The following is a 12,390-nucleotide window of genomic DNA, read 5'->3' as shown; positions in this document are numbered from 1 at the left end:
AATAATATGATGCTTATGTAAAGACTAAATAAAGTCCTAATAGCCACAGAAACAACAGAAATTCATAGGGAAATGTCTGGCAGGAAAAGCAACTCTAAACTAGGGGTTAAGAATCATGAGGTTTGAGTCCCCAAACTGTCACAGCAACCAACTGTAACACAAGATGGTCGGACTAATTCTCTAGAAGACAGTTTTTTATTCTATGAGTGATTCTGTGTTGCCTTCTGTTGAGAAAGCTAATTATCCAATTATCTAATGAAGGATTCAATCTTGATTTTTATCCATTAGTTAAGCACTTTTGATATTCTCAAATATGCTTATATTTCAGATTTTATATTTCATCAGGCAGACAGTTCTAGCACCTCTTGTGCTCCTTATCAGGGTAGATTCCAAAGCAATACCTACAGTTTCATTCTAGAGCAAAATTTGGTAAGTCCACGTATGTGTCCATATCATTGACAGAGAGTCTGTGGAGCCTTCATCAGATTCCATAAGGGGCCTTTGGCTTAAGAAAGGTCAAGAATCACTGCCCTAGAGAAAGAAGAATGAGTTGTGTGCTATGCACAGCATAATCATCTTAAAGTTTCCATATTGAAAGACTGATTAATGTAGGAAATGCTCAAATACTAGACTATATTTTAAGTAAAAATCCTTTTCAAGGTAAGGTAAATAGAATCACCTTGAATTCATTTTGGAAGAGAGCTAGATAGCACGTGTTGAGATGCATAAAGGAAATCAAATGTGGCCTGCAAGTTGAGTAGGGAAATAAAAGCCAGGACTTCCGGAGCCATTTTCTTACTCTGAATTACCTTGCTTCATGAATTGAGGAAAATCACTAATTTTTTTCTTCCTCTATAACAACAGTTCTAGGTCTTAATATAAAAGTACTTTGTGGAAAAAAGTATTAACAACATGTATTGATTCTCCTGCAGAAGTCAACCCTTCATTTTTTCATTTTTCCAAACTAATTTGGGTTTGCTACTCTGAAGCAGTGAGCTATTTAAATAGACACTGTAAGAGGATGGATCCAGTTGGATTGATCTATTTTTAAACTCATAGGTTTGCCTGGGGATGAAGTAGCACTCCATAGAGATATATAATACTGCAATAACATACTTTAAACAAGCACTCCAAGGAGTCCCTAATAGCTACATTTGCTGTTTTTGGCTTTCAGGATGTCATTTAGTTATATGATAAATTTAGAATGCTTTTTGGTGTAAACAGTAGTTTGTGCCAAAAAAATAATTATCAAAATGGGCCCTACAAAATGCAACCCCTCCTCCCATTTTTGTAGATTAGCCGAGACCAAGTTTGTTTCACTCTGAAACAAAGGACTTTCAATTTGTCAAGCAACAGTTCCCATCTGGCCTATTCTCTTGCCAAATCCCAGACCTGGGCTCATGTGTCTAAAATTTCAGCAGCAACTTAGACCATGTGTCTTTGCACTAAAAAAGAAAAGCAATTATTTCTATGGGTGACCAGATGATTTCCATATCCTCTACTGAACACAAACGATCTACTGAGTACTACATCAGCAGCTGATGAATTTACAGTTGATCTTAGTCACTCTGTATCAGAAAAGAGAATGTGGATTCCTTTAGCCTAAGGACTTTCTAGAATGAAAGATGACAAACAAAGCAGTGGGTCAGGTCAACGGGTGACTTGCTTGAGTCCTCATTCTGCTACTTACTGTTTGTGTGATATTCAGGAAGACTCCTCATTTCCCTGAACCTCAGTTTCTCTCTCTATAAAATGTCAGATTGGGTGGTTTCTAACGTTTTCCCCAATCTTATACCTGTGTTGACCTCTTGAACAGAGATTTGTTGTGAGACTAGGAAATGAAGTCTGGGAGTTTGATTTTGTTTTCTTAGGTCTGGTTTTTCCGGTCTGAAACTCTGTAGCCTAACTAGAAGTTTCTATGCTGAAAAACAACTCAAAAGTGGCAGCTGGCCACCCAGACCATGGATATTCCATTTGGCTGGAGTCTATTTGCTTAGCACCTTCCATTTCTGTTTACTTAAAATTTGGCCCATTGGACTAGTCTCAAGGGAGACACCTTTTTCTTTTGACAAACGCCCAGAGGGAGGGAAAAGGTCATTTAAAGGTAGCAGAATCTGCAGCATCCTCTCCCGCACCACAGAGCCTGATGCAGAGCACGCAGCATCACAGAGAACACTGAACGCTTGTAGCGTCTGGCCCTCTGAAGCAAAGCAGTGGAAAATATTGACAATGTAGTCTTTTCACAGACTGTCCCTTCCCTGGGCACTGCTTTAATGACCAAAAGATATTGGTGTCTGTTACATGGACTCAGTAAGATTTTTTTTTTCCGGTTTTCGGGAGTTAGAGTTCTAGTATCACTTTTCCTTAGCCATTTGGTTTAAAGAAATGTAACAAATCAATGGATTAGGGTCCAGCAAACACATAAATATGCCTTATGCGTTTTGTAAAAGGAATCATAAATATGCGTGTGCCAAGTCATGAACATCTCTGACCTCAAAGTCAACCATCTCTCTGCCATGATCCTTCCATGCTCTAGGATCATAGTTAAAATCATGGAATAATTCGGCAAGGACTCATTTCAGTTAAAACTGATTTTAAAGACTTGTTGGCATCTGATGTGTATCAGCTGCCTATTCCAGGCTACTTCACTGAAGGCAGTGGGTCTCAACCAGGGCCAAGTTTGCACCCACTCCCCAACCCAAGCAACATCTATATGGAGACTTTTTCGTTGTCCCAACTGGAAGGTGTGCTCCTGACATATAGTGGCTAGAGGCCAACAATGGTGCTAAATATCCTACAATGCACAGGGCATAACAATGAATGATTGAACCAAAAGTCAATCGTGCCAGGATTGAGAAAACCTACACGTTTTCACTGTCCTGCAGACCTCAGAATGGATAGCAAATTCCTCAGGTTCTCCCACTTCAGTCATTGCAGAACCCCTGTTGTAATATTGGCTAGGTCCACATATATAAGAACTTCTACTTACTTAACATGTTTGTTAAGTAAGCAAATTAACTCAATTTTTAATAATTTATCCTTGTCCTAACCAATATCTATGAAACTGCAGATGTGATGTTCTAATTACACTATCAATACACATAAAAATAAAAATATGACCATTAATACTAAAAGTGCTTATCTATGTTCTACCTAAAAGTTTCTCATATGCTACTGTGCCTGCCAGATTGCAGAAGTGGCTTTAAAGGTGTCTGAGTCCAGCCATTCCTGTGCGGCTTGACTCCCTGCAATCCCATCCTTGCCAAGTGGTCAGGCAGCCAATTCTTGGACACTCGAGTGATGGGGAACTCATTCATTTATTCAGTGAATAGTTACTGGGTATAGACATTATACTAGACACAGCGGATAGACAGTGGGGGGAGGGAGTAGTAAGAGACAGCCCCAACCATCCTTTAGCACACAAGCTAGTGGAGGAATCATTATCTTATTTCCTTCCACATCTGCTACGTGTTTCCCAGTTTCCTGCTCACGTCTATCACAAAAACAACGATACATTTAGGAGAAAAAGTCAACATCCATAAATTATAAAATTCGGCCCACATATAACCCAAACTTTCCTTAAATACTTTCAATGTATACACTGGCTGCCCCAAGCCATTTCCATTTAATGGGACTGAATATGCAAAGGCTTTGGGGGTTTGATCCCTACTTTTTCCTCTCTAAGAGGCACAGAGAACCACGTATGGGGGGGAAGGAAAAAGGTGACCTATGAGCTATTAAGGTGCAGAGTCTCCCCACTTTGGGCACTTTCTTCCCCACTCTTTTCTATTTGGCCATTCTCTGCGATCGGGGAAGCGCTGGGCTAGAATACACAACTCTTACTGCTGTTTCTGGACTGTTTATCACATCTGTTCAGGTGCCTTCTTTCCTGCTGGTAATAGTGCACACCTTTTTTATGTTAGAACAAATGCCCTGAACCGCATCATATGTATGCCATGAAGTCTTCTGGAGAAGCCCTGGGTACTACAGTTTCTTTCTTTTCTCTCAGATACTCCTAGAAGTGGCCTCATTATAGTGTCCCCAGTTAAGTCAACCATAAAAAGCAAATATCATGCAAGATTCAAATCTGCGTTGGAAAATGAGATGGAAACATGCCTTTTCTTTCAGAGTAAAATCATAACCATAAACCTTCTTTTCTTCCATTAAACAAAAATATAGATAATCAAATAAAGTCAAAGCAACCCCCTCATCCTAGTGAATACACAATTGCTTTTCAGTTTAACATTTATTACGTGCCAGGCACTGTGCTAACTGCTTTGTAGACGTTAGTTCATTTATTCCTCTTAACAACTCTGTGAAGTTATTATTCCCATTTTATAGATCAGAAAACTGAGAGTCAGAGGTTAAATGCAGCAAGTTAATTGCTGAACCACGGTTTGCCTCTCTGCACAAAGCCTGTGCTCTCAGCCCTAGACTTAGCTGGGCAGAGCCTCCCGCCTCAGAGCTCGGTAGAAAGATTGATTGAACACTGAATGGTTTATTTTGTTTTGTAGAGTCCCAGAATTAATAAAGCTCGAGGAGTAGGCCTGCAGTTCCTCTGTGGGCTAAGTGCGTGGCGTTACTGCATAGGTCAACAAGTGCCGGGGGGCAGGAAACGCCGAGTGTGCACGGGGCCTTTGAGCCCTGGGGAGAGAGACAGTGGGCCGCACCTGAAGCTGCATGTTTGTCTGGGTGAGTTCTTCTGCTTTCTTTTCCAGTGACATCACCCAGACCTTCCTCTTCTGTCTGCAGCGGGTGGCAGCTGCCCGGTTCCGTTCCAGAAATTTCCGCCGCCTCTCGTCGGGGTCCTCATCCACCACCCTTCGCCGGCGCCCCCCTGTGGGCTGAGGCGGCTGTATTGTCTGTGTTGGTTGCATCTGTTGCGTTGCTGGTGAAACCTGATGGGACAGAGAGGGAGGAGGTGATGGGGACAGGGAAGGACACGTTAGGTAAGGCAAGAAACCCAAGGCAGTGTTAAAATGCAAAGCACAGGAAGTCAGCATATCAAATTTGTTTTCTGTGAATGACATAAACAATGAAGTCACACTCACAAAAGAAAATAAAAAGCATCACTGAATCATGTTCTTTGTTATACTGGCCAAATATAGGAATGACTCGTATAAAGATGTAGTCACATGGATTTTTCCCTGACGGGCCTTTGGCCGAATTATAGTAGAGGAGACATTTTTTTTTTCCCCTCTCCCTTCAGGTACGAAAAATGTTTTATTTAAGGTGTATTTCAAAACTTTAAAGTAGCCAATGTATGGCTACACGGTGAAAATGGAAAGGTCAGGGCCACTGTCACAATATTGATGAGTCATCTGTCATCTGCAGAAAACCTCTGGGCAGGTTGTGAGCTCCTTTCCTTCTAATGGTGTTAAAACCGTGTTCCTAGAACACACCTCTGGGACATCGTTGCCACTGTGGCTCCTATCAAAAGAACCCTGTGAAGTGGGAAAGCAGTTGAAATCCTATTTTCACTGTTTCACAGTTCTCAGTGCAGAGGCCTAGCTGGACCTGCCTGCTCCAGATGGGTCTGCCTGCTCCTGGGAGCTCTCCCTAAGGTGAAGTGGGTTACGGGAGAGCTGTCTAGGGTTGGGAAGCGGGGCCTTTGAAAGCAAATCAACGTCCTAGGCTGCACCGAGCCTGAGGCGCACTGCGTGCGTGAGACAGGGAGGGATGGCTGTGCACTGCCATAGCTTACATTATAGGAAATACTAAGAGTGGCAAAGCACTTTGTTAAAAATTTTACTGTGCTTGCGGATTCCTTGCAAGGTCTACCTGGGACTCAGCAATATCGAAGGCTCTGGAGACCCCCACACATACAGCTTTATTCCCCTTCATGAGGCAGACACACAGCACCTTGTGAAATTTCTACGACGGACTCTTTATATGTCTGGACACCTAACCCTTTCCCTAATACACTTCACTCCTTTCTCCTTCTTCATTCTCAATAAAGGGTGTTTTTTTTTTTTTTAACCTCTCCCATTTCTCAATCACTCGGGTTTATGGCTGTAATACCTATAAAGTTGTTCCACAAGAGACATTTAACCTGCAGAAATAACAGGCAAAAAGTTTTAAAAATGAAGCCGAACAAACTTTGGTACCACATTCCAACCCTACGATTGAAATCAATCAGAATGACTGTAATTGCTCCAATAGTGGCTACCGGTTGACATCCGTGGACTGATGGTGGTATATTTTAATCCTAAACTCCTATCAAACCTCACAGAAACAGGCTCAGGATTGAGGTTGGACTCCATCTCAGTAATTTTACTTAAAGCAAAGACATTTTCTAAAACTTTACTGGCGATTCCTTTCCTCCCGATCATAGAGGAATAACAAAATAGATTAATTGTCTAAGGTCTTAACTCACCAGAGTGGCTGGTGAAGACGTAATCCTTGTTATTGGCAAAGATTTAGCACTTGTCATTTCACATGCTAACTCTTAAACTAACTACTGCAAAGAAAAGCATTAGAAGGGAATGTGCTAACCGCTCAGCTATTTTTGCATTTACTGTTTATTTTTGTGAATTATGATCTCTTATTGGCAGCCCTAGACAAGAATCTGAAGTAGGCAAAACTGGTTTTTAATCTCCATTGCAGAGACCTCTCTTTCAATTTTGTATCTTCCTACCCTAACTTCAGTCAACCTTTAACCCATGATACTCTTTCTGTGCCTTTACCCACAGGGATAAGCAATGTAGAGATTTCAGGTGCAGTGCAGGCTCAGGGTTTAAGGTGTGGGTTAGTTAAGAGAAATTCCAGGTGGCCATGAAGTGAAACCAGGACTCTAAAGTCACGTCCTTACATGTGGGCGGAATGCAATGAGCCGGGAGAAATCGCAATTGCAGCCCTAAGACTAGAATTTGTGTCCCTGATAATTACTGTTGCTTATTTCATTTTTAAAATGGAATTCTCTTGGCATAGATGTTTTAAAAATTTTGATCAAAACAAAGAATTGTGATTTGGAAAAGACAGAATTTATTCCAAATCATCTTAAAATCTGAGTTGGAAGGACATTAAGAAACATTAAATAACGTAAGATCTCAGTAATCAGCCAAATTAACATAATTTAAGAGTGATATTATAGAATACTGTCTAAACAAACTGGTTCAAATTTTAGCAAGACCAACCTGGACTTTTTCTTTTTAGTATAAGATTTAAAAAAGCAACTGTGTGAGCAGCTAAGTATAATAGCAATTAACTAATTGCATATACAATTGACAATTTACTGATTTGAAACAGAGGACAATCGGCTAATTGGTAATTAGCTAATGAATGAATTCAAAGAATTTTTAAACTCGTCTGTGAAATAACTTGCACACGAAGGTAGCCAAACCTTGATATTCTTTCCCTTAAATTTAAGCACATGTATGAATCAATTGGCTTATCATTGACTTTGTAGGATTTTTTTTTCCCTTCTAAATACATGTCCCAGTATAGAATTTGACTAAAAATGTGACTGAAAAAGGTGCTCTTGACAACATTTTATTACTAAATTATTAATATTTGCTAAACTTCGATTACTTTGTTTTGGAACTACTTTAGTTTGGAATTAATCATGGCTAACATGTTTTGAAAACTGTGCCAGACTTTACAGAGATTACCTTATTTAATATCATAAGAGCTTATGAGTGTATCTATTATTATTCCCATTTTACATATGAGGAAACTGAGGTTTAGGGAGGTTAATCATTTCTGTTCATAGTCACACAGCAAGTAAGGTGGGAAAAGAATTAAAGTTTCCTTACTCTAAATCTCAACTCATTCACTATGTAGAACACCCCTAAGAGCCTTTGCAAAAGGAAATTTGTCTAATGAACGGATTACGGAGTTGCCTGTTGCTGACCCATTTTGTGGATGGCTGTCCAGGTTTGGTCTATGTTAGGGGAGGCGGATACAAGGGCTCAAAAACTCCTGGTGTGAGGTCTTGTCTCCAGAGGCAGACATCGGAAGACACAAGTGAATAAGTTGGAGACAAGTGAATAAGTCTGATAGACGTCAGAGGAGATGGTGAATAACTGTTATTTGGCGGTCCCAAGCTCCCGACACCATTCTGCCCCAGCTGGTTGGAAGCTGGCAGTGTGGACTGGGTGGAGGGGACGGAAGAAGGTCATCCTACATGAGGATCCAAAGTGTCTAGGGCCAGCCATGCTCCTGGACGTGCCCTCCCTCCACTTACTAACACTCACTCTGGTACATGGACTCGCCTCTCTTCTTGGCCTTGGGTGACATAACGTCTGCCTGGTCCCCCAACCCTCTTTCAGTTTAGTCTAAATGCTGGCTTTCTTTCCAGCCACTCCTGGTGACTCTCCGCCCCTGGGATTTGGCCTTTCTCTTGGTCTGATCATCTACAGAGCTTGGCTCTCTCTCTGCTCCCTCCAACGCGTTTCACATTCGGTGGGGTGAGTCACCTCTCTTCACTATTCACACAGCACCTTACGCCCTAGCATCCACTACCAAGCTTCTTTGCCTGCCTTGAATTGTTACTCTTTAGATTTTTAACATTTCCTGTCACCCAGAAGATTGCCCATTGTATTTCACTTCCATTTTACACGTGACCAAATTGAGTCTTTATATGTTACAAAACATAGCAGCTAGGGTTAGAATTAGCTTATTTTTTTCACTCTTCTTTCACATCTGTCTTCATAAGCTTAAATTCTTCCTAAACCTTCCATTCATATTACTCTTTCGGAGACTTTGGAACACGCTGCCAAAGTAGATTTTGGAGAACTTAAAAGTTTACATCTGCCCCTAGAGATTGGACCTGGTATTGACTATATTATTTATAGACATTGTGATCTAGTAGGGTCTTCTGGGTAAGCATTACCTCCTGGGAAATAAACAGAGCTTCCCAGAATGTCAGATAGAATACCTGGGCTTGTCAAACCCGGTTGCTGCAAATGACCCCAGCATTAGAACTTGCACTGTGAAGAAGCAGAAAGAAGAAAGAAGAAGAAGGAAGAAGAAAAAAGAAGAAGAAGAAGGAGAAGGAGAAGGAGAAGAAGAAGAAAAAAACAACAACAACAAGGAGAAGAAGAAGGAGAGGAGGAAGAAAGGAGGAGGAGGAGGAGGAGAAAAGAGATCAAGGAAAAGGTTTACCTGTGCTTGGTTGCCGGTGTGCAGGGGCGGGTGTGGCGAGGTCTGGTGATGTGCTGGGTGGGCATGGAGGTGGGAGTGGGAGTGATGATGCGGGTGGTTCTGCTGGTGATGGGGTTGAGGGTGAGGATGGTGTGCTGGGTGCTGGTGCTGGTGCGGATAGGGGTGATGGGGTGGCAGTGTCTGGTGCTGATGTGGGTGCGAGTGCATGTGATGGTGCGGCGTCTGGTCCTGCCGGGAGCCCATCATTTCCATCATGTGTCCCATGGTGTTCATATTCCCATTTGACATGGCAGCAGGGTGGTGAGTCAATGCGGCCTTCAACCTCTGAAATGGAACAAAACGAGAGGCGACAACTGAGGTCAGTCATGTACATGATAGGGATTTTGAAGCAAAATGAGTCATATTTTCAATTCTATGATATTTTATAGTATAGTCATACAGTCATTAACATTTTCTCCTGGTACCAAGATAACTTTTGTGTTAATTTCCTATTTTCTTACGTATTATGGTAGGTAGGAGGGTCATATCAGCAATTAATGTTAATTCAACTGCCACAGCAAATGGACAGGATATCCCACCAAGATATAGACATTCTCCAACCTTTTTGGCACCAGGGACCAGTTTCATGGAAGACAATTTTTCCACGAATGTGGGGGTGGGGGGAAGGTGGAGCTCAGTGGTGATGCAAGTGATGGGGAGTGGCTGTAAAAACAAGTGAAGCTTCTCTCAATTGCTCATCACCCACCTCCTGCTCGGCGGCCCCCCCGGTTCCTAAGTTTCATGGAAGACAATTTTTCCACGGATGCAGTGGGGAGGCCCATGGGGCGGCAGAACTCTGTAGCTTGGTCCTTAACCGGCCACAGACCAGTACTGGTCCACGGCCCGGGGGCTGGAGAGCACAGTGCTAGAAGATATTTCCTACTAGCCCATCATTCGTCCTATCATATCTACAGCTGAATGCAAATATAAACCAAATAGAACCATTTGATATGATAATGCCACTGAACAAAGGCCTCCATCTGATATGGCACTGTGTTTTGTAAGAGTCACCAGCATAAAAGGTTTTGCCTTTGAGACCAGCCTGAGCAAGAGCGAGACCCCGTCTCTACTAAAAATAGAAAGAAATTGGCCAAACAACTAAAAATAGAAAAAATTAGCCGGGCATGGTGGCGCGTGCCTGTAGTCCCAGCTACCTGGGAGGCTGAGGCAGGAGGATCGCTTGAGCCTAGGAGTTTGAGGTTGCTGTGAGCTAGGCTGATGCCATGGCACTCTAGCCCAGGCAAGAGAATGAGACTCTGTCTCAAAAAAAAAAAAAAAGATTTTGTCTCTCAAAAGGTTTCTCAGACATAAAGAAGAATTGACTTCAAATTTTAAAATGTAGGAAGAACACTAATATCATTTTATGGCTTCACGTTAGCATTCGTAATCTAAAACTTCTGGAGGCAATGTGTAGGTCTTTTCTGTTTGTTACCATGGTATTTCTTACTGTCCTGCCCGATAATCTAATTTTTCTCACCCAATAACTTTCTTCTGACTTTGGGAAGGGAGTGAGGAAAGCAGAAGAATATGGAGTATTGCACCTTTTTTGATGACCGTATCAACAGGCCAGATATATTTCTAACAGAAAGCATTATCCATTAATAAGCAGACATGCACACAAATACCTTCTCCCTGAATGTAAAGCAGGGGTCAGTGAACTTTTTCCATAAAGAGTCAGATAGTAAACATTTTTGTCATTGCGTGCCTTCTGATCTCTGTCATAACTACTCAACTGCGCCGTTGGGGCAGAAAACCAGCTGTAGACAATATGTAAATGATGAACATGCTGGGTTCTAATACAATTTATTTAGGGACAGGAAATCTGAGCTTCATATAATTTTCACATGTCACAAAATTTTATTCTACTTTTGATTTTTTTTAAATGTAAAAAACCATTCTTAGTTCATGTGCTATACAAAATTAGACAGCAGGCCGGAGTTGGCCCATGGGCCATAGTTTGCTAACCCTGTTCAAAAGAATCAGTTGGTAATCAGTTCAGTCCCAGTTTCTTCACAAGTGTTTTTCCTTCAACACAGGCAATTATCCTCATATCCTGAGGGGCACAATGCGCTAAGTACTGTATAATGCGGTTGCTTCTCACAAATGTGTCTTATGCAGAGATGACAGTCTAATTGGCAAACTCACATTAGCTTCATGAAGTATTTACTAAGGGACTCAAAGTTGTCTCCTGGTTTGTGTTCTTATCTGATTGATGATAGTGGTGTGTAATCACTGGGCAAAGGAAGAGTAGTATTGAAATGATCAAAGCCACCATGCTCTAGCCCTTGTACAATATTAATGATTCTCAACCAGTTAAACTATTGAAAAATACCAATTCAATTCATCAAAATCTTTAGTTAGACATAAAGAGCCTTTACTTGTTTTTAAAAAAAGAAAGAGGATGGAAAAAGAAAGAGGACTATAAGTTAATATCAGATAATCATTTAAAGTATTTTTGACGTCCTGATTCAATAACCACTTTGTCCACTTGTCTCCTACTTCTAAAAAGTTTTGATGGATTTTGTTAGATGGATATATTGCATAATGGTGATGTCTGGGCTTTTAGTGTACCTGTCACTCGAATAGTGTACATTGTGCCCAATAGGTAATTTTTCATCCCTCATCCCCCTCCCACTCTCCCACTTGTTAGAGTCTCCCGTGTCTATTTCACTCTGCATGTCCACATGTACCCCACTTGCCTCCTCTTTCACAAGCAACAGCTACTGCCCGTTAGCTCCTGACCTTCATGATGATAATTCTGAAGGGGCCAAGTTCCCTGAGTCTCTGGGAAAGATTAGATGCTGGGTATTGTGTTTACCACTAGAAACCAAGAGTAAACTAACACTTCTCATCTTCGATTTTTAGAAATGATTTCATTGTTTTTATAAAAATGCTCATTATGAAAAATGTAAGCAATGCTTAAAAGTGCAATGAAGTCAGCAACAAGTGAGCCAAATGTGTTGTTTACATTTGGTGGGTGAGCAGCATTCCAGACAACCTATATAGGCATATGTAGAGATGGAGGAACAACCAGAATAATTTCTTAACAGTGGAATCACAATGGCATGTAATTTAAAAAACTTTTATTTGACTATGGGATAGTGAAGAAGTGAAAATTGAGTGAATTGCCGAGCTTCAGATGTTTCTCTACCCAAAGAAAAGTTTCTGAATATCTCCAAACTTCAGGATGAAAAAACAGTATGAAAAAATATTATGTTGAAATCATCATGGCTTTTCTAAAATTGA

General features: G+C 41.2%; 1 protein-coding gene across 5 annotated transcripts in view; it reads right to left on the bottom strand.

Annotated features, from left to right (window-relative positions):
* LOC105807372 (cyclic AMP-responsive element-binding protein 5) overlaps window positions 1-12,390 on the bottom strand; it is a 381,115-nt gene that overhangs the window by 6,037 nt on the left and 362,688 nt on the right. For all 5 annotated transcript variants that reach the window (XM_012640747.1, XM_012640749.1, XM_012640748.1 and 2 more), the window contains 2 exons: window positions 9,106-9,429; window positions 4,671-4,898 (listed from right to left, as the gene is read on the bottom strand). In XM_012640747.1, coding sequence (XP_012496201.1) covers window positions 4,671-4,898; window positions 9,106-9,429 — 552 coding nt within the window. The remainder of the gene's footprint in view (window positions 1-4,670; window positions 4,899-9,105; window positions 9,430-12,390) is intronic.

Source organism: Propithecus coquereli, unplaced genomic scaffold (assembly GCF_000956105.1).
Source record: "Propithecus coquereli isolate 6110/MARCELLA unplaced genomic scaffold, Pcoq_1.0 Scaffold156, whole genome shotgun sequence".
NCBI lineage: Eukaryota > Metazoa > Chordata > Mammalia > Primates > Indriidae > Propithecus > Propithecus coquereli.
This window is presented reverse-complemented; position numbering and strand designations above follow the sequence as displayed.